The sequence below is a fragment of the Musca domestica genome, unplaced genomic scaffold (genome assembly GCF_030504385.1).
Source record: "Musca domestica strain aabys unplaced genomic scaffold, Musca_domestica.polishedcontigs.V.1.1 24, whole genome shotgun sequence".
NCBI lineage: Eukaryota > Metazoa > Arthropoda > Insecta > Diptera > Muscidae > Musca > Musca domestica.
Window position 1 is genome coordinate 6603583 of NW_026712272.1, and position 23487 is coordinate 6627069.

Here is a 23487-nt window from a genome sequence, read left to right on the forward strand (position 1 = left end):
TAATAATTTTCTATATTTTTCCCAGATATGATTTTTTTTCCTTTCGTAGATACATTTGCGTGTGTGTGTGGATTCACACACACATACACACATATATATTTGTAGATTATTTTTTTATATAAAATGTAATAGAACTGCATTACCAGTTGCTGCAGCACCACTTGTTTTCTGGCCATTTTGATTGTCTCGCATGAAAAACGTTTTGTTTTTGACTGCAAAAGTTCGCACGTCCCATCCAACATTGGAGGAGGTAACAGAATTAAAAAAAAAATGCTAAGGTGATTTGGAAAGTGAAAAAAAAATTGCATATCTCAGGCAGGCAGGCAGGCAGAAATAGAACAATTGAAAATGGCAATAAGTCAGTCGAAACGAGTTATTTAAACAAAACGGTTGTCTTCAAATCGAAAATTGGCAAATATCCGATTTTTAATTCAATCTCTGAAAAAAAAAAAAAAAAAACTGAATAACAACGGCTCTGTATCTAAATCTCCGTTTGTTTTGTAGTTTTCTCAAATTTCTCAAATATTTAAAGAGCCTGCGGCAAAAACAACCTCGAAAAATGAAAGTCGATCGCACGAAATTGCTGATCATCTCGGCCAGTGTTTTCGTTTTTGCCATCATGAACGGCTGGCTGATTTTTCCGAAAATTTTGAAATTTATTTTAAAGAAACAGGTTAATTTGAAACCCGGCTCGGATATACGAGAGCTGTGGGAGAACACACCATTTCCGTTGCATTTTTATTTTTATATCTTCAACATCACCAATCCGGATGGGTTTTTGAGGGGAGAAAAGCCAGCATTGCGGGAAGTGGGGCCATTTGTATTTGAGTAGGTTTTTTTTGGGGAAATAAAAAAAGGAATTGAGGAAGTTAGTAAAAAATATTATTTTTTCAAGTGAATGGAAATCGAAATATGATCTCGTTGACGATGAGGAAGAGGACACGGTCTCCTATAATATGCGCAATGTTTTCATTTTCAATGAAGAGGCCTCAAAGCCATTGACGGGCAATGAGGTGTTCACGCTAATGCATCCGTTGATTGTGGTAAGTCTTTTATCAAGGAAGGAAAATTTCTGAAAAAAATCTGAACCCTAGACCCTAGAAAACAAAAAATATATCATGCTATATTTTCTGAAACCTTGAAAATCCAAAATACTCTTCTATGGACGATAGAAGACCCTCGAACTCTTCTATGGACAATAGAAGACCCTCAAGCTGTTCTATGGACGATAGAAGAGCCTCGAACTCTTCTATGGACGATAGAGGACCCTCGAGCACTTCTATGGACTATGTAAGAGCCTCGAGCACTTCTATGGACTATGGAAGAGCCTCGAGCACTTCTATGGACTATAGAAGACCCTCGAGCTCTTCTATGGACTATAGAAGAGCCTCGAGCTCTTCTATGGACTATAGAAGAGCCTCGAGCTCTTCTATGGACTATACAAGAGCCTCGAGCTCTTCTATGGACTATAGAAGAGCCTCGAGCACTTCTATGGACTATAGAAGAGCCTCGAGCACTTCTATGGACTATAGAAGAGCCTCGAGCACTTCTATGGACTATAGAAGAGCCTCGAGCTCTTCTATGGACTATAGAAGAGCCTCGAGCTCTCCTATGGACTATAGAAGAGCCTCGAGCACTTCTATAGACTATAGAAGAGCCTCGAGCTCTTCTATGGACTATAGAAGAGCCTCGAGCTCTTCTATGGACTATAGAAGAATTTTTTTCTCAAGAATCTCATGTGTGGTATTTTAATGAAACATTTCTTTTTCAAGGATGAAGGACATCACACGTCTAAAGAAAATATTTTTTCCTAGGACCGCAAGGCCACAGACGTGTTAAAAAAAATATTTTGTCCAAAGATCAAAGGACCTCAGACGTGTTTTTTTAGAGAAAATATTTGATCAAATATTTGATACAAGGACCTCAGAATAATTTTTACTCAAGGACTTCAGGCGTGGATTTTTTTAAAGAAAATATTTTTTCTAAGTTCGAAAGGACCCCAGACGTGGTTTTTTAAAGAAAATATTTTTTCCAAGTTCGAAAGGACCCCAGACTTGGGACCCCCTTTTTCAAGAATAAAAGGACCCCAGTTTTGTTTTGTTTTTTTAAAGAAAGGTTTTTATTTTCAAGGACCACAGGCGTGGATTTAAAAAAAATTCCATGGTCGAAAAGACATTAGATTTGGTTTTTTTAAGGAAATATTTTGTCCAAGGACCAAAGGACCTCAGGCGTGGATTTTTTTTAAAGAGAATACTTCTTCAAAGGACTAAAGGACCTCAGACGTGGTATATTAAAGATAATATTTTTTCAAAAGACATAACGGTCTCAAATGTGGTTTTTTATAGAAAATATTTTTTCCAAAGACCAAAGGACCTCGGTTTTGTAAACGAAAATTTTTATTCTCAAGGACCGTTGGCGTGGGTTTTTTAAAGAAAATATTTTTTCCAAGGGCCAAAAGACGTCTGACTTTGTTTTTTTAGACAATATTTTGTTCAAGGACTTCAAACGGGGCTTATTAAAGAAAAGTATTTTCTTCAAGGACTTTAGACGTGTATTAATATTTTTCTAAAAACAAAATGATCAGGATGTTTTCTTTTTTTTGTGAAAAAAATATTTTTTCAAATAAACAAAGAACTTCGAACGTAATTTTTTTTTAAGAAAAAAAGGACGAAAGGACTTCAGTTGTGGTTTATTAAAGAAAATGTTTTTTCCAAGGACCAAGGATGTGGATTTATTCAAAGAAAATTTGTGTCTCAAGGACCTCAGGTGCCGATTTTTTTAGAAAAAATATTTTGTCCAAGGACGAAATAATCTCTGAGGTCATATTTTCACGGAAAATATTCAGAAGGGGGATTTTTTTAAAGAAAATACTTTTTGCAAGGACCAAAAGACCTCAAACGTCGATTTTTTAAAAAAGAAAGTTTTAACGCCTGTATTTTGTCCACAGACCTCAGACGTGGATTTTTTAAAGAAAAATTTTGCCTCAGAAACAAAGTCTTCAGATGTCGACTTCTTTGAAAAATATTAATTTTTTTTTCGAGCCTAAGGAAATATTAAATGTGTTTCCTATGGGCTATAGGTCTCAGGGACGGATTCCTTACATTTTCCTAGCCCCCCCCCCCCCCCCCCCCCTTAATTCTAACGGCCAATATTCCCATAGAATTAGTTTTACAATTCAGTCATTATATTAAATATCTTATTATCCTTTCCCTATTCGTCCTTTCAATTACCAGTCCTTGGTAATTATGCCAATTACTTTATTAGCCGTTGTTGTGAATGAAAATTCCCAGGCAAGGTAGTATTTTTTGCAATACCAACAATCAATCAAGCAGTCAATCAAAGGGTCGGTTATCTGCTTAAGAATGCAATGTGTGATGCATACTTTTAGGCGCCAAGTCCAATTTGAGGCGCTGAATAAAACATTTGGGATAATTTTAAATAATTTAATTTAAATTATATAATTTTAATATTTTTTTCAGCCCATATCAGTTGTTGTCCAGCGAGAACGGGCCGCCATGATGGAACTGGTCTCCAAGGCCATTGATATTGTGTTCAAGGATCAAAAGGGTATATTGACGGGAACTTTTATGGATATTTTCTTTCGTGGCATTAGTGTGGACTGCTCATCGGATGAATTTGCCGCCAAGGCGCTGTGTACGGCCTTCTATACGGGGGAGGTGAAGCAGGCCATACAAGTGAATGATACGCATTTTTTGTTTTCCTTTATGGGGAGGGTAAGGGGCTTCCGGATGACAAATTTGAATCAAATTTCAATTGCATGTTCCCTAAATAGGCCAACAACTCGGATGCCGGTCGCTTTACAGCCTGTCGTGGTGTTAAAAATGTCCATAAAATGGGTACCATTCTAAAATTTGCCGATGAGCCGGAAATGGACATTTGGCCAGGGGATGCCTGCAATCAGTTCAGGGGTACCGATTCAACAGTGTTTCCTCCGTTTCTACACAAGGATGAAGGCCTGTGGGCATTCACCCCCGACCTTTGCCGTTCTCTGGGGGCTCACTATGTCAAGAAAAGCTCCTATCACGGATTGCCGGCCAGCTATTTTACCTTGGATTTGGGGGATATAAAGGTGAGGGGCAAATCTTCACAAAATAAAAAAAAATAACAAATTTTTATTCTAGGCCGATCCTGAGCTCCATTGCTTCTGTGATGACCCGGAGGATGTGGATACATGCCCGCCCAAGGGCACCATGAGTTTGCATGCGTGTACCGGGGCACCGGTCTTGGCCTCATTGCCCCATTTTTACAATGCCGATCCGGCCCTAATAGCTGGAGTGGATGGCCTGAATCCCAATGAGCATGATCATGCAGTTTACATTGATTTTGAATTGGTGAGAGAGAACCAAAGCGAAAAGAGAAGATAAATCAATTAAAACATCTTTCTTGCAGATCTCCGGCACTCCCCTGCGTGCCGCCAAACGTTTGCAATTCAGCATGGACATTGAACCGGTACCAAAAATTGAACCCGTGGCCAATATACCCAAGGTGGTGCTGCCCATGTTTTGGGTAGAGGAGGGGGCAGCCCTGAACAAGACCTACACCAATATGCTGAAATACACACTGTTTTTGTAAGGCAAAGATGAGAGGTTTCGAATTTAAAATTTCTTCCATTGATTTACATTTTTTCCAGGGGTCTCCGCTTCAACGCAGGTCTACGTTGGACCCTGATAACCCTCTCAATGGTTGGCATGATGGCCAGTGGTTATTTGTTCATGAAGAAATCGGATAGCATAGATATAACCATACCACCCAAATTGATCGACAACAAGGTGATGTCCGTCAAACAGGCCATGCCACCAACCCAGGATTCACCCGAGAAGCAGCCACCGCCGCCGCCTTTATCGCAGGCGGATCTATCAAATCCCAAGGTGGAAAAGTATTGAGAAAGTGCGTCTTATAAAAAGCTCTCTTTATATATTTTTAAGTAGTCAATAGAAGCCTTGGAAAAGGTCCTGTAGAGTTCTCAAAAAAGTAGCAACTCTTATATTTAAAAAAAAAATACTTTGCGGATGGAAAATATTTATTTCGAAAAGTATCTGAAATATTACGTATTCTAGTTTTCGTTTCTCGATTTTTGAAAAAATGTAAAAACGTTAGCTTAAAAATTGACAAACTTAGAAAAATAAATCAATTCATCAAAATTATTTCAATTTCAGAGAGTCCAACTGTCCAAACTTATTATTATTTACAAATAAAAAATTACAAAAATGTATATTTATTGCTGGCGTATGAAAGCGGAAGCTCTCCTCTTCTATAAGCGTCAATTTTCAAAAAGATACTCCCTCAGGATCAGAAGATATGACCAAATGACTGAGATCATTGACACAAAGTGTGTTCTGGGTCAGGATATATGTTTTATATCGAATTCTTTCTAACTTTTAAAAAATTATATATCAATATTGCTCATTTTTAGGCCAAGATACTTCCATTCTTCACAAAAAAAGTTATTTCATTACGATATACCAACTACTTCCAAGTTTATGAGCGCTGGAAACGATTACCCAAAAAGATCATTAATGCAAACTATGTTTTGGCTCAGGATATATGTTTTATATCGAATTCTCTCTAAAATTCCAAAAAGATATATCAATATTGCACATTTTTAGGCCGCGATAGTTCCATTTTTTATAAATCAAGTCATTTCATTACGATACCTCACCTACTTCTAAAATTATGGCTCCTAAAAACGATTTCCCAAAAAGACCCAGAAATTTAACTATTTTCGGTATGGGGTTTTACGTGGTGATATATCTGGAATTTTAAGAAAATTTCCTCTCCTTTGTTATTCGTTGTCAAGTTGAGGCTCCTCCCTTTCATTTGCCCCCAATTTCATGGGGATACTCCATCAGGATCGGAAGTTATGAGCACTTGAGCGAGAATATCAAAACTACACCCGTTGTCATGCATAGCAACTACACAATTCCCATATTTCTGCGGAACTTTTCAGGAACAATATGGCAATATTGTGCATGATTGAAAAGAGCGACCTCTTTAGTGCCCGAAAAAAGTCATTTCCTCCCAATGCACAAACTATATATAAAGCTATGTACCCTGGAAAGGATTACCAAAAAAGTCCCAAAAATGTAGAAATTTTCGGTATGGGTTTTATATTGTCATAAAATATCAAATTCCACGAATTTTTCCTCTCCTTGTTGTCGTTGCAAAGCTGATGCTTCTCCCTTCCACTTGCCATGGAGATACTCCATCAGGTTCGGATGTTATAATCACTTGACTGAGACGATTGAATTAAACTTGTTGTCATGCATATTAACTACAGAATCCGCCTATCTGAGGAACTTTTAAAGATCAATATGGCCACATTTTGCATAAATGAAAAGGGCGACATCTTTATTGCCAGAAAAAAGTCATTTCATCACAATACACAAACTACATTCAAATTTATGAACCCTGGAAACGGTAACTGAAAAAGGCAAAAAAATATTGATTTTCGGTAACATCTTGAATTAGTTATATCTCCTGTATTTTGTGAGAAACATCTCTATTTGAAGTTGAGGTTGTGAGCTTGAAAATCCCGCTTCCATATGCGATAAATTTCATGGAGATACTCTATCAGGGTTGGAAGTTATTATCACTTGGGTGAGACCTCCAATGTTCAAAGAATAGGACCCTCAAAATGTAGTGTTTGGGTGTAAAATTTGGCACTTTTCGGTAACTATTTAGTGTGGCCAGATCTCTGGGATTTCTTGAGAATTTTTTTTACAAACTAATTATTTGTAGTCTATAACACTTCTCTTTTAAGAGCTTGTACTTTCATGATAGTGCTTGGAGGAATTTCGAAGATATAACCCTTGAAATATGATCATCAATGTGAATTTATGGTATAAAAAGTGAAAGCAGTTTTTCTCAATGACATGAAAAATTTCAAAGCAAAATATGGCAACTTTATGCATCGATGAAATGAGGAGTAGCCATACTTTAAAAAAAATATATTTTGTCACGATAAACCCGCTACATTTATAGTTATGGCCTCATGAATTTAATACGTAAAATGGGCAAAAGATGTGACACATTTGAGTAACTTTTGTAACTTGGTCATAACTCGGATGTTTTACGAGATACTGATTTTTCGAATAATTATTTTCATTATACAGGGTCTCCTCTTGGAAATATCAGCCTTTTTATAGTAATACTTGGTCAATTTTGGAAAATATAGCCTCACGGGTGTGTCCATCACTGTCCATTTGTGAATGCAAAAAATACGACAATTTAATGTACATTTTATTAAAATTTCCTAAAGTTTTCCAAGGAAATATGGCAGTATAATACATTTTTGATAAGGGAGGAAGCCATTACTTAAAGATCAAGCAATTATATCAAGTATTATGGATTACTTGCAAAGTTATGGCCTCTAGAAAGTGTTAAGCCGAAATGGTGTTAAATTTGGCACTTTTGGGTAACTAATTTATTTGACCATATCTTTGGTATTTCGTGCTCTACCACACTACACTATTGATTATATTGAGCTTAAAGCTTTCCTCTTTCAAAATCAGAAATGTTCATGGTGATACCCAGAAGGGTACCAAAGATATGTGGCCATACATAAAGTCGTTACTGTGAACCACTAGCTTCATAAAGTGCAAACAACTTTTCTCAAATTCTGAAAAACTTTCAGATATATGGCAACTTCAAATATGGCAACATTACGCAGCGATATAAAGAAGAGTTGCCGTGTTTTTAAAATAAATTTATTTCATTAAGATATACTCGCTACTTTAAAAGTTATGGCCTCATGAACTGATTACACAAAACAGTAAAAAAAATATGGCATATTTAAGTAACATTTGTAATTTAATTATATCTCATATATTTTAGGAGATACTGCTTTCTCGAGATATTATTTTCGTTGCAGAGGTTCTCTCCCTTTCACAATATCACCTTTTTCATAGAGATATTTGACCAATTTTGGAAGATCTAACCCAATGTATATACCTATCACTGTCCATTTGTGAATGCAAAAAAATACGACAAGTTAATGTAACTTTGGTTCAAATTTTCAAAAGTTTTCAAGAGAAATATGACAATATTATATATTTTTGAAGAGGTAAGAAGTCATTTTTTACAGATAAAGCAATAATATCAAATATCATGGATAACTTGCAAAGTTATGGCCTCTAGAAAGCGTTTACCTAAAAAGATGTTAAATTTGACACTTTTGCGTAACAGATCTATTTGATCATATCTTTGGTATTTTGTGAGTTACCACTCTACACTTTTTAGTATTTTCAGCTTAAAGCTTTCCTCTTTCAAAATCAGAAATGTTCATGGCGATATTCAGAAGGAGTCCAAAGATATGGTCACGCAAGTAAAGTCATTACTGTGAATCACCAGCACCACAAAGTGCAGACAGTTTTTCTCAATTTCTGAAAAACTTTCAAAGCGAAATATGGCAACATTAGGCATCGAAGGAAAGAAGAGCTGCCATGCTTTTAAAATCGATTTATTTCATCAAGAAATACCCACTACTTTAAAAGTTATGGCCTCAAGAGTCGAGTGCGCAAAAAGGCCGAAATTTTGAGTCATTTAAGTAACTATGCTCATTTGGCCATATCTCTGTCAGTTAATGAGATATTGCTAACCTAAATGATTTTTCTCAACGATGAAGTTCTCTTCTTTCAAATTCTTAGTCTATATAAGTATATATTTAGATGACTTGGTAAGATATGAGCCCATTGAAAGTTGAGAACTGAAGACCCTATTTTTTTTTCTCTGAATAATATTTTACATTGTTGCTTATCGTTCTTTCCTTAATCTTTTCACTAATTCCTTTGATGTTTTTTAACACTTTTTCTAGTGTCATAATCAGTTTTTTTTTTTCTTTAAATAAATTCACAAGCTACAAATAAATAATCTAATCACTTGAGGGCGATTAAAAACCACTTAGATTCTTGTGATTTAAAACAATATCTTATGACAATAAATATTGGCATAATCTACAAATTCTGGAATAATAATAATTCAACAATAAAATATTGTGGTAAAATTGGGTCACACATTATAGAAAAATAATTGGAAATTAAAAAAAAAATTGGAGGTTGTGATTAAGGCTTTCGAATCTGCTCTTTTTGAATATGTTTCCATCGGAATCGTAACAGAATCTCAATCGATACTCTATTTTCTCCACAATTTTTATAATATTTAAAACTTGAATATCAGTTTTTTTTACGTTCACCCATCCATCCAACCAATCAATCACATGAGATTAGTACCGACTGGCACCCCACTTTAAGAGCACTTTATCTTCATTAAATGAATCTTAAAAATTATCAAATATTTACATTTCTTTTTCGTATGCGGAGCTATTTTTGTGACTCGTTATCATGGAAATTTTCAAAAACAAAAACGGCAAATCACAAATTGTTGGCATATCTATTTTGTTATCGCTTATCACAGCTTTGCAAATTACTGGGTAAATTGTGCAGAGAGATGATAGTTACGAACGATGATGACGTTCAACAAATCATATCAAATTTTGAGATTTTTTTTGGAGGAAATGTAAACAAATATTTCTTTTAACACATTTCAAAATAATTTGTTAATTTGCTGTTAATGTTATTTGAGTGATGAAAATAGAGGGGTTTTATTGACCATCAAGGAGAATTGAGATTATTTTTACTTTAAAAAAAAAAATTGTTAAAAAATTAATTTGGCTTAAGCCTCCCCCTCCCGCAGCTAGAAATTTTGGTCATTAAATCTTCATCTGTTCGGAGACGAGTTCGAAACTAAAGTCAATTGTATTTTTCCATTACCTCAAAGACACGTTCTCTGTCTAGCCCATAAAAATTGAATGGCTTGACGAAACAATTTGTGGTAATTATTTAATTTTCTTCCAAGAAGGAAATATTTGAAATATTTTGTTAGACTATCACGTTTTGGGGGCATGTGTTATGAGATTTTTAAATTTTTTCTTTTATAGAAAAAAATTCGCCAGGACACCTGGGTCCAAGGCTTTTGTCTATAGAAAAAATTCGTGAGACCCCTGGGGACCAATGCTTTTTTCTATAGAAAAAATTCGTGAGACCCCTGGGGTCCAATCCTTTTTTCTATAGAAAAAAAAAATCGCCAGGACCCCTTGGGTCCAAGGCTGTTTTCTATAGAAAAAAATTCGTGAAAACCCTAGGGTCCAAGTTTTTTTTCGATAGAAAAAAATTCGTGAGACCCCCCTTGGGGTCCAAGTTTTTTTCTATAGAAAAAAATTCGTGAAAACCCTAGGGTCCAAGTTTTTTTTCTATCGAAAAAAATTCGTGAGACCCCCCTTGGGGTCGAAGTTTTTTTTCTATAGAAAAAAATTCGTGAGACCCCCCTTGGGGTCCAAGTTTTTTTTCTATAGAAAAAAATTCGTGAGACCCCCCTTGGGGTCCAAGTTTTTTTTCTATAGAAAAAAATTCGTGAGACCCCCCTTGGGGTCCAAGTTTTTTTTCTATAGAAAAAAATTCGTGAGACCCCCCTTGGGGTCCAAGTTTTTTTTCTATAGAAAAAAATTCGTGAGACCCCCCTTGGGGTCCAAGTTTTTTTTCTATAGAAAAAAATTCGTGAGACCCCCCTTGGGGTCCAAGTTTTTTTTCTATAGAAAAAAATTCGTGAGACCCCCCTTGGGGTCCAAGTTTTTTTCTATAGAAAAAAATTCGTGAGACCCCCCTTGGGGTCCAAGTTTTTTTTCTATAGAAAAAAATTCGTGAGACCCCCCTTGGGGTCCAAGTTTTTTTTCTATAGAAAAAAATTCGTGAGACCCCCCTTGGGGTCCAAGTTTTTTTTCTATAGAAAAAAATTCGTGAGACCCCCCTTGGGGTCCAAGTTTTTTTTCTATAGAAAAAAATTCGTGAGGCCCCCCTTGGGGTCCAAGTTTTTTTTCTATAGAAAAAAATTCATGAGACCCCACGTCTTTTTTTGATAGAAAAAAATTCGTGAGACCCCTTGGGTCCAAGTTTTTTTTTGATAGAAAAAAATTCGTGAGACCCCTTGGGTCCAAGTTTTTTTTTGATAGAAAAAAATTCGTGAGACCCCTGGGACCAAGTTTTTCTATAGAATGAAATTGACGGTCTTTAGGTGTAAGTGTTTCTGTAGAAAAAAAAAATTCGCCAAATCCAATTCGCCGAGCGAATTCACCTGAATAGCACCAGAAATTTCCATGACTGTGCCCATTTTTTATTTATTTTTTTGTTATTCTTTCGAAGAAAATGCTTGTCATTTATTTAATTATATTTTTTTCTTGCTGTTGTTTTTGTTGTTTTTTACAACAGGAACAAATTTATTTATTGCTCTTGAAATTATCTCCTAAATGTGCTGAAAATTAAATAATTTTTTATATGCAGCTATCTTCGAGAGACGTTTACTAAAATAGCTGGCAAAATATGTGTCGATGTAGTTGTTAATTAGAAAAAATAAGACAAAGTAAAACTAAGAACCGTTCATAATTTAAAGGCTGGGGGAAGGAGGGGAGGAAATAATGACCAACACAAATGACAGACAGGATGATCTTGGTGTTTGGAGGAAGCAAAGAGGTGATTATTTCAGATCTGGTCGTCTTAGCTCTGACGTATTTAGTTGTTCGGTACTACGTCAATGCCACCATGCAACTGTAGGAGAGCAACAACAACAACAACATCACGCTTAGCCCGCCAGCCAATCGGGCGGCAAACAACAAAAACCGATTTTCAATTCTTCTAAAATTATTTCCAGCTTAATTTGCAATTCCAATAAGCGTTCTCTCGGTAGTTCGTCATGTTTTGATATATCTGTACTTGTCTCTGTTTTGTTGTTGTAGCAGTTTTTTGTGCTTCTCAATCTCTTTGCCAGGTCACAGCTTTAATTGATTTTCAATTGATCAACTTAACGCGCGGGCACATGACTTCATTTAGACAAAGAGGCATACATTTCATTTGTGGCTGCCCCGCAGCTCCATTGAAATGCCTGGCGGGTCTGGCTTGTAATTCAACGCTGGCAGACAAATGGCGGACCGACTGAGTGACCGTCTGGTTAGCAACAAGAAAGTTGATATGCATATCAATTCCGAGCATTTTTTTGCCATGTAAACAAAAAAAAAACATTTTTGTGAGGGGGTCATCAAAAATAAATTCGAATTTCTTCAAATATCAGAAGAAAGTAAAAACAAAAAAATCAGAGGGAGAATTAAAAAAAAAAACACTTTTCTAAAGATCCTTGAGAAAAAATATTTTAATGAAATCCCTGTTTGTGAAGCTCCTTAAAAATATTTTTCAAAAATCCACGTTCTTGGTTCTTAGCTTGAAAAATATTTTAACAAACTTCATGTTGGATAGGTTACTTGGAAAAATATATTTTTTTAATTCCACGTTCCAAATAGTTTTAATAGTCCACGTTTACAACTTTGATAGTCCTTTAAAGGTCTTCGACAAATACATTAAAAAAAAACACATTTTGGCTCTGAAAGTCCTTGATAAAAATATTTTTAAAAACTTTAAAAAATTTTTTTTAAAATATTTTTAAATAGCAAGGTGTCTATTTAAGCACCTTGGGATTTCTTTTAAATCCATATTTACTATTTGGATGATCATTTGAAGGTCCTTGACAAAAATATATTTATAAAATGTCAAAGTTTGTTAAAGTATTAAAAAATATATATCAATCCTCTTTGTGGCCTGGAAATCCTTTAAAAGAAATTCTTTAAGAAAATTTATAAAAATTCACTTAAAACTCTGATGACCCTTTAAAGATCCTTGAGAAAAAATATTTTTAAAATGTCAACGGTTGTTAAGGTCCTTGAGAAAAAAAAATTAAAAATTCCCACATAATAGTGCTTTAAGTGGGAATTTTTAAAAATTTTTTTCTCAAGGACCTTAACAACCGTTGACATTTTAAAAATCATAAAAAGTCTTGTGAAGGTCCTTTAGAAAGAAATTTTAAAAATCCTGCAAAGGTCCTTGAGAAAGATATTTAAAAATTCACCTTTGAGTCATTAACGACCTTTCAAAAAATCTTAAAAATATCCTGTGCTGGTCCTTCACCAAAAATAGTTAAAGATTCTGCGAATGTCCTTGAGAAAATGTTTAAGAAAATTGCAGAAAACATTTTATTTGTTTTATTTAAAATCCGCTCCAGAGACCTTAAAATTTTCTGAGAGAATAACTTTTTTAAAGCGCTTTCAAAGGGAGGGAGCGAGAATTTGTATACCCTCAACCCATATGGCTACAGATAGTATATATCATTTTATTTTGGACCCAGGTCACTTTGAACGAAATCCGTTTCAGGATATTTGGAGTCGATCTAGAGGAATCCGTCTGTCTTTCAGTCTCGCTGGGTGATGAGCACGAAAACTTTCGAAGGGATCATCCAATTTGGTTCAAATTTGGTACATCGTAATATTATTATCAAACTTAGATTGAGTTCAGAGATGGACAATATTGGTCCACTACCTCTGGTAACTGCACCACAAAAGCTCAACATTTTCAAAGAAAAAAAAATTGACCTCATTAAAGGAGAAAGGATAACTCGATTTTGTGCAAACTTTGCAAATCCAAATATTTTTTTATCAGTACTACGTCAGATGCGAAAATGGGCAATATGGACCCACTCCATCAAATACCTCCCCAACAAAGAGCCAAAATTTGGAATTCCTATAATTTTTATAAAATGGTAAATAATAGTACGATTATCTTCAAATTTCATACATTTGAATATTTCTACTAAAGCAAGATCTGGTGAAAATATGGAATATATCGGTCCACTTCTTCTGGTACCTCCCCCATAAAAGGGGTAAAAATTTTGAATAATCCAAATGCTTATAAAATACGAAATAAGCATTCGAACCTCTTCAAATTTCACACATTTGAATATTTTTACCAACACAAGATCTGGTGCAAAGATGGAATATATCGGTCCACTTCTTCTAGTAGCTCCCCCACAAAGGGGTCAACATTTTGAATAAACTAAAACGCTCCTAAAAGGCGAAATAAGCATCCGATTCCCTTCAAATGTCTCTTATCCCAATATTTTTACTATTACCAGATATGGTGCAAAGATGGAATATATCGGTCCACTTCTTCTGGTACCTCCCCCACAAAGGGGTAAAAATTTTGAATAGCCCAAACGCTCATAAAAGGCTAAATAAGCAGCCGACTCCCTTCAAATTTCTCTTATCCCAATATTTTTTCTATTACCAGATATGATGTGAAGAAGGAATATGTCGGACCACTCCTCCGATACCTCCCCCACAAAGGGCTCAAAATTTTGAATAACTAAAACGCTCATAAAATCGGAAATAATCATGGGATTCTTTTCAAACTCGGCATATCCTATAATGTCCATCAAATCAAGATCTAGCGTGTAGATGGAATATATCGGACCACTCCTTCTTGTACCTCCCCTACAAAGGGGTCAACATTTTGAATAACTAAAACGCTCAGAAAAAGGCAAATTAAGCATCCGATTCTTTTAAAATTTCACAGATCCAAATATTTTTAATGACACAAGATTTGGTGTAAAGAACGTATAAAACGGATCACTCCTTCTGGTACCTCCCACACAAACGGGTCCACAATTTTCAATAACCATGACGCTCATAAAACGCGAATTGAGCATCCAAATCTTCTCAGACTCGCCACATCCCAAAATTTCTATCAACACGAGATCTGGTGCACTGATGGAACATATCGGTCCACTCCTTCTGGTAACTCCCCCACAAAGGGGTCAAAATTTTGAATAATTAAAACGTCCAAAAAAACAAAACAATTATAAAATTTTCTTCAAATTTCCCATATCCCTTTTCGTAACCTTGAAATTCAAATTTTCACAAACCCTTTGGTACAGCTTTAGTACGATTTTAGTACTTTTCGAAATCTTATATTCCGATTTTTCAAAAACTCTTTGGTACAGCTATCCTGCACTCCATCAGTGACTCTCATTCCAAATTTCAGAATTCTAGCCAATTTCGTTTGTCCAATACCTAGTATTACATTTTTAGTAGATTTTAGTACCTTCTGAGTACTTTTCGTACTCTTTTAGTACGAATTGCCAAAAGCCTTTTGGTACATCTATCCTGGACTCTATCTGTGACTCTTACACCGAATTCCAGAATCCTAGCCTTCTCACACGCCTACGTACTAAGACATTGGCCCGCGTGCAAAATTTCAAGATTCTAGCTTCAGCCGTTTCGTCTGGACTTTGATTCTCGGTCAATACGTCAGATATTTCACTACTCTTTTATATATACAGATTCAGGAACATTGGCTGAAGATATACATCCATGGGCAAAACGGATTGATATTTATATACCCTACATCACAAGGTGGTCAGGGTATTATGTCTTTGTGCATTTGTTTGTAACAGGCAAAAGGAAACGAGATAGACCCATAGTTCCATTTGTTGATCTGCAAAGAATCACATTCTGAGTCGATTTATGCATGTCCGTCCGTCCGTCCGTCTTTCCATGTATTTTTATAAACAAAGTACAGTTCGAATTTATTGCTCTATCCAGATGAAATTTTGCACAAATCATTTGTTTGGCCCAAGGACGAACCCTATTGAAATTGGAGATAATCGTTCAAAATTTAGATATAGCTTCCATATATATCTTCGTCCGATTTTTATCAGTCCGAATAGTATGGAATTTTGCACGTACGATCAGATTGGACCTCAAAATAAATATGCCAAATTTGATCGAAATCGGTTCAGATATAGCTATAGCTCCCATATATATTGTTCATCCGATTTGTTATTTTTTTTACTCCGTAGCCGTAATATGCACTCTGTAACAACAATATTTGGGGAAATATATCAATCAAATACAGCCCAGAAATACATTTGCTAAATTTTATCGAAATCGGTTCAGATTTGGATATAGCTCCCATATATAACTTCGTCCGATTTACCTTTTATTGTGCACCAAACGTCTAATATTTGCCCAAATTGGATGAAATTTGGCACTTACGACCGAATTGAGTCTAGAAGCTAGTATGTCAAATTTGGTAAAAATCGGTTCAGATATAGCTATAGCTCCCATATATACTCTTCATCCGATTTGTTATATTTGTTACCCACAGCCGTAATATGCACGCCGTAACAACGATATTCAGGGAAATATATCAAATTCAGCTCAGAAATATCTTTGCCAAATTTTATCGAGATCGGTTCCGATTTGGATATAGCTCCCATATATATTTCTATCCGATTTCAAAGTAATTGTGCACCAAATGGGCAATTGAAGTCCGAATTTAACAGATACAAATGCTTGGGCATATTTAGTCCTTTGAATTCTAAATTATAATTATAATCATAGGGTGTATGATTGAATTCTCCAATAAAAACTTTTAATTGTTATGCGGAGCTCCACTAAATTAGCAAAGTGGTGTAGGGTATCATAAAGTCGACCCCGCCCGACTTTAAGACTTTCTTTACTGGTTTAACTTGTTTTTTATAGAAAAATAAAATTGAAGCCTTGACTCGGTGAACTAAAGAGTCCTGGGACACCCTGTTCCTATTTGAATTTCGCCCAGTGTAGTGCACAAAATTTCGTTTAAAAATTTGTCAAATTATGTTTGGGATTTTATTTTTTTTTTTTTATTTATTTATTTTTTTTTTTTTTTTTCGTTGTACATTTATTGCCTTTCTCTTTCATGTTATTCTAAATTTACTTATTTCGGTTTCTTGGCAATAAATCAAAATTATTTTCTTTTTTTGATTTGTTGTCTAAACAAAAATACATTTGGGATGATGGCTAAGAACAAAATTTATTTTCACTTTTCATTTTTCGTATGAGGAAGAAGAAGAAGAAGAAAAAACCGTTCAAAACACCTGCAGGTGAAAAATGTTCCGAGATATAAAAATGCTGGGTAGATGGGAATTTTCACAAAAAAAAAAAAAATACAAAAAATACAACAACAAACAATAACAATTTATTTAATAAATTATAAAATTATTATCAAACAATTGGGAATCGGAATTTTGCTTCCCTTGTAGTTTAGTTTTTTTTTAATTTTGCTGTTGTCACATTCCAACAACTACAGCAGCAACATTTCTCTCCAACTGTCGGAAGAAATTTCATTCGTGTTTAGAATATTTTCAGTGACTGCCCCGCCGTTGATGTAATTTAATATGGCAGCAAATAAAATGATTTAAAAAAAATTATTACGTTTTTTTTATTTTCTCATTACAGACTTTATTTTTAATGTCAGATATGCATATAAAAAATTGTTTGTTAATCACTTACATGCCCACACACACACACACACTCATGCCGGCATACACATGCAAGATGTGTTTGTATGTAAGGCCCAGAATGAATGCGATATTTGTTTGCAAATAACTGCTTACTGCAAAAAAAAAAAAAAAAAAAAAAAACAATTACTGCTGATGATGAAGATCGTGACAGGCATTGATATTTGAAGGGATTTTTGTAATGCAAAAGTCAGAATAAAAAATTTCCGAACAATTTTTTTCCTACAGAAAAAAACTTGGAGCCGGGGCTTACCAAATTTTTTTTATTAAAATAATTTTTATAAAAAATAATGATATTTTTTCAAGGTATATATTAAATATACAAATTTCGTTTGTTCAGATACCTACAATGGAATTCGATTTAGAAAAATTCTTCCTTTAAGACTTTCCCCAAAAATGGAAGTATTAAGGGAGATTTCCGACTTGTATTGGAAACGTGTTAAATTCAGAGTAAAAAAAAGCAATGACATGATTTCATAAATTTGGAATCAAATTTTCTTAAAAACTATTGCTCCTAGATTTATAGTTCATTCTAAGATTTATAGTGAAATGATGTGTAGAATATTTCTTCCTTTGACACCATCCGCCTCAAATGATATTTGATGTTAATTTCAGGCGTCAACTCGAAAAAAGTCCGAGGAAAAAGTTAATAAAAAAAAAAAACAGTAAAGAAAGTCCTAATGTCGGGCGGGTAAATCGGACCCGCCCGACATTAGGACTTTCTTTGATTATGATGCCCTACACCACTTTGCTAATTTAATTTTAAAAGCTTGTATGGGAGAATTCAATCATACACGCTATGCTTATAATTATAATTTAAAATTCAAAGGGCTAAATATGCCCAAGCATTTGTATCTTTTAAATTCGGACTTGTATTGTCCATTTGGTGCAAAATTAATTTGAAATCGGATAAAGATATATATGGGAGCTATATCCAAATCGAAACCAATCTCGATAAAATTTAGCAAATGTATTTCTGAGCTGTATTTGTTACATTTCTCAAAATATTGTTGTTACAGAGTACATATTACGGCTGCGGAGGACTAAAATAACAAATCGGATGAACAATATATATGGGAGCTATAGCTATATCTGAACCGATCTTCACCAAATTTGACATACCAGCTTCTAAACTCAATTCGGTCGTAAGTGCCAAATTTCATTACATTTGAGCAAATATTAGAAGTTTTAATGCACAAGAAAAGGTAAATCGGACGAAGTTATATATGGGAGACATATACAAATCCGAATCGATCTCGATAAAATTTAGCATAGGTATTCCTGAGCTGTATTTGTTATATTTGCCCAAATATTGTTGTTACAGAGTACATATTACGGCTGCGGAGGACTAAAATAACAAATCGGATGAACAATATATATGGGAGCTATAGCTATATCTGAACCGATTTCGATCAAATTTGGCATACTTATTTTCAGGCCTAATTTGGTTTTATGTGCAAAATTCCACACTATTCGGGCTGATATTACACGTTTGGTGCACAATAAAAGGCAAATCGGACGAAGATATATCTAAATTTTTACCGATTATCTCCAATTTCAATAGGGCTGAAAATGTGCACATTCGGTTGGCCACCAGAACTCAAACGCCGGCCATGATGATGGTGTTGGCCGCCATAACAGCCGGTGGTCGCCCTCCGCTTGTATTAATCGACCGTGGTATCAGAATAAATTCCGAAAATTATCGTGAAACTATTCTGGAGGGTGAAGGTTAAAGCCTTGGGCACGCAAACATTTTGGCCGCAGACCTTGCATATTCCAACAGGACTCAGCACTCGCCACCCACAATGATTACAAATCGAGGTTCCTCGCTTCACTTCCAGCGCACAATGGCCACCAAAATCTCCGGATACCAATCCGTTGGACTATTGTGTCTGCAATATTTTGGAGAGGAAGGTTGGCACTAAAAAATACCAAAGTGTCGATCACCTCAAGCATGCGTTTCGCCAAGAATGGGCCAAAATACGCGGGGAGCAACATTCGGGCAGCGTATGACGGTTTCATTGGCCGTTTGAAGGCCATAATTCGTACCAAAGGTGACCAATTCGAAGAAACCTAAACTTATTCTGAAATTTGATGCTATTTCCGACAATCTTGCTTTCATTCAATGAAATTAAAAAAAAAAAAATGTAAAAATTAAAAATTATGGTGTTTGATTTTAATGCAGTTCTTTTTATCTGACACTGTATTTTCGGTCTTTTTTAACAAGTATTTTTTGATATACAATGGAAACAGAGATTTCTTCTCTTTGGTGACTTACAGTGAAATTTGATAAGGAATATTTTTGTTTTTAAACTCTTCCTTCTAAAGTAAAGTATTAAGGCAGATTTTGGCCTAGAATGGAAACATGTTAAATTGATGGTAAAAGAAGCAAACACATAATTTTCACTTGTAGTACATACATCTAGAATACAATTTTCTTAAAAACTATTGAACCTAGATATATGGTTTATTCTGAGATTTATAGTGAAATATTGTATAGAATATTTCTTCCATTGACACTTTTAACCTAAAACGAAATTTTATGTTACTTACAGGCATCAACTCAAAACAACGACCGGGGAAAAAATCGCTCAAACACTTTTAAAATATTTTTGGCAGCATTGAGGCTGAAATTTTCTTCATATATAGAAATTTATTAAGAATACAAATTTCTTTTGTTCAGAGACTCAAAATGGAATTTGATGTAGAATAAATCATCCTTTAACACCTTCCCCAAAAAATAAAATATAAAGGGAAATGTTGACGTGGATTGGAAACGTGTTAAATTAATAGTGAAAAAAAGCAAACACATTATTTTCACTTAAAGTACATTAATTTCGAATCCAATTTTCTTAAAATCTGTTAAACCTAGATGTATGGTTTATTCTGAGATTTATAATGAAATTTTGTGTAGAATAGTTCTCCCTTTGAGACTTCTTGACTAAAACATAATTTTATGTCAATTTTAGCCGTCAACTCGAAAAAAGTCAGACAAAAAAATTGATAAAAAATTAGGAAATATTTTCGGTTTTTTTTTTTTTTTTTTTTTTTTGAGAACATTGATGGAAATATTTTCTTGCTATATAATGGAAATAGAGATTTCTTTTCTTGAGTGACTCATAGTGAAATTTGATGAGGAACATTTTTGTCTTTAATCTCTTCCTTCTAAAATGAAGTAATAAGTCAGATATTGGCTTAGAACGGAAACATGTTAAATTGACGGTAAAATAAGCAAACACATAATTTTCACTTATAGTGTACATCTAGAATCCAATTTTTTTTAAAAACTATTGAACCTAGATATATGATTCATTCTGAGATTTATAGTGAAACGTTGTGTAGAATATTTCTTCCCTTGACACTTTTTGCCTAAAACGAAATTTTATGTTACTTGCAGGCATCAACTCAAAACAACGACCAGGGTTTGGTTTTTCCCTGGTCGTTGTTTTGAGTTGATTGCTCAAAAATTTATAAAATATTTTTGACAGCATTGAGGCTAACATTTTCATCACATATAGAAAATTAAGAAGAATACAATTTCTTTTGTTCAAAGACTCACAATTAAATTTGATCTCGAATAATTCATCCTTTAACACCTTCCCCAAAAAATAAAATATAAAGGGAAATTTTGACATGGATTGAACACGTGTTGAATTAATAGTGAAAAAAAAACAAACACATTATTTTCACTTGTAAAACATTAATTTCGAATCTAATTTTCTTATAAACTATTAAACCTAGATGTATAGTTTATTCTGAGATTTATAGTGAAATGTTGTGTAGAATATTTCTGCCTTTGATAATTCTTGACTAAAACATAATTTTATGTCCCTTTCAGCCGTCAACTCGAAAAAAGTCAGACAAAAAACTTTATTAAAAAAATAGGAAATATTTTCGGTTTTTTTTTTTTGGGGAACATTGATGCAAATATTTTTAAGATATGCAATGGAAATAGAGATTTCTTTAATTTGGTGACTCATAGTGAAATTTGATGAGGGCCATTTTTGTCTTTGAACTCTTCCTTCTAAAGTGAAATATTAATGCAGATTTTTACTTGGAATGGAAACGTGTTAAATTAACACTAAAAATTTAAACACACAATTTTCATTTGTGGAACATACATTTCGAATTCAATTTCCTTAAAAACTATTATACTTAGACATATGGTTTATTCTGAGATTTATAGTGAAATGTTGTGTAGAATATTTCTTCCCTTGATACTTTTTGCCTAAAACGAAATTTTATGTTACTTGCAGGCATCAACTCGAAACAACGACCGGGGAAAAATTGCTCAAACATGTATAAAATATTTTTGGCAGCATTGAGGCTAATATTTTCTTCATATATAGAAATTTATTAAAAATACAAATTTCGTTTGTTCAGAGACGCACAATGGAATTTGATGTAGAATAAATCATCCTTTAACACCTTCCCCAAAAAAATAAAATATAAAGGGAAATTTTGACGTGGTTTGGACACATGTTAAATTAATAGTGAAAAAAGAAAACACATTATTTTCACTTGTAGTACATTAATTTCGAATTCAATTTTCTTAAAATCTGTTAAACCTAGATGTATGGTTTATTCTGACATTTATAGTGAAATGTTGTGTAGAATATTTCTTCCTTTGAGACCTCTTGACTAAAAAATATTTTAATGTTACTTTCAGGCGTCAACTCGAAAAGAGGTCGAGTAAAAAATTGATAAAAAAAAATTAGGAAATATTTTCAATTCTTGTTTTTCTGGGAACTTTGATGGAAATATTTTCTTGATATATAATGGAAATAGAGATTTCTTTTCTTGAGCGACTCATAGTGAAATTTGATGAGGAACATTTTTGTCTTTAAACTCTTCCTTCTAAAGTGAAATATTAAGGCAGATTTTGAATTGGAATGGAAACGTGTTAAAAAAGCAATAAAAATGTAAACACATAATTTTCACTTTTGGTACATATATTTCTAATCCAATTTTCCTTAAAAACTATTGAACCTAGATATATGATTTATTCTGAGATTTATAGTGAAATCTTGTGTAGAAAATTTCTTCCCTTGACACATTTGCCTAAAACGAAATTTTATGTTACTTTCAGGTGTCAACTCGAAACAACGACCGGGTATAAAATTGCTCAAAAATTTATAAAATATTTTTGGCAGCATTGAGGCTAAAATTTTCTTCAAATATAGAAATTTATTAAGAATACAAATTTCTTTTGTTCAGAGACCCACAATGAAATTCGATCTAGAATAATTCTTCCTTTGACACCTTCCCCAAAAAGTAAAGTATAAAGGGAAATGTTGACGTGGATTGGACACGTGCTAAATTAATAGTGAAAAAAAACAAACACATTATTTTCAATTGTACCACATTCATTTCGAATCCAATTTCCATAAAAACTATTGTACCTAGATATATAATTCACTCTGAGATTTATAGTGAAATTTCGTGTAGAATATTTCTCCCTTTGAGACTTCTTGACTAAAACATAATTTTATGTCACTTTCAGGCGTCAACTCGAAAAAAGTCAGACAAAAAAATTGATAAAAAAATTGGGAAATATTTTCGATTTTTTTTTTTTTTTTTTGGAACATTGATGGAAATATTTTCTTGATATATAATGGAAATAGAGATTTCTTTTCTTGAGTGACTCATAGTGAAATTTGATGAGGAACATTTTTGTCTTTAAACTCTTCCTTCTAAAGTGAAGTATTAAGGCAGATTTTGAATTGCAATGGAAACGTGTTAAATAATCAGTAAAAAATGTTAACACATAATTTTCACCTGTAGTATATAAATTTCGAATTTAATTTTCTTAAATACTATAGTACCTACATATATGGTATATTCTGAGATTTATAGTGAAATGTTGTGTAGAATATTTCTTCCTTTAACAACTTCCGTCTAAAACGAGATTTTATGTTACTTTCTGGCGTCAACCCGAAAAAAGCTCGAGGAAATATTGATGGAAAAAATTAGAGAATATTTTCTGTTTTTCTGCCAAATTTAAACATATTTTTTCTTCATAAGTAATAAAAATGGAGATTTCTCTCCTTTGGTGACTTATAGTGAAATTTGAAGAGGAATATTTTAGTCTTTGGTGTCATTCTTCTAAAATGTGTCTTTATTGGAGATTTTTGCATAAAATCACAAAAAGTAAGATTTTAACCCTAAAATGTGTTTTTGATATTTTTTAATTCCTGGCATTTATGTACGATTTAGACTCCTGGCGTCTTCTAAGACCTATAGTAGAATTTTATGACA

At 33.7% G+C, this 23487-nt stretch overlaps 2 protein-coding genes across 4 annotated transcripts in view; one reads left to right on the forward strand and one right to left on the reverse strand.

Annotated features, from left to right (window-relative positions):
* LOC101890250 (5'-AMP-activated protein kinase subunit gamma-1) overlaps positions 1 to 23487 on the reverse strand; it is a 336316-nt gene that overhangs the window by 226236 nt on the left and 86593 nt on the right. The gene's annotated exons all lie outside the window — the stretch shown is intronic.
* LOC101888291 (sensory neuron membrane protein 1) lies at positions 437 to 5165 on the forward strand. The gene is made up of 7 exons (XM_005178669.4): positions 437 to 828; positions 896 to 1043; positions 3480 to 3734; positions 3794 to 4090; positions 4143 to 4352; positions 4411 to 4589; positions 4652 to 5165. Exons 1-7 carry the CDS (start codon positions 560 to 562, stop codon positions 4902 to 4904), a joined length of 1611 nt encoding a protein of 536 aa, XP_005178726.1. The 5' UTR covers positions 437 to 559; the 3' UTR covers positions 4905 to 5165.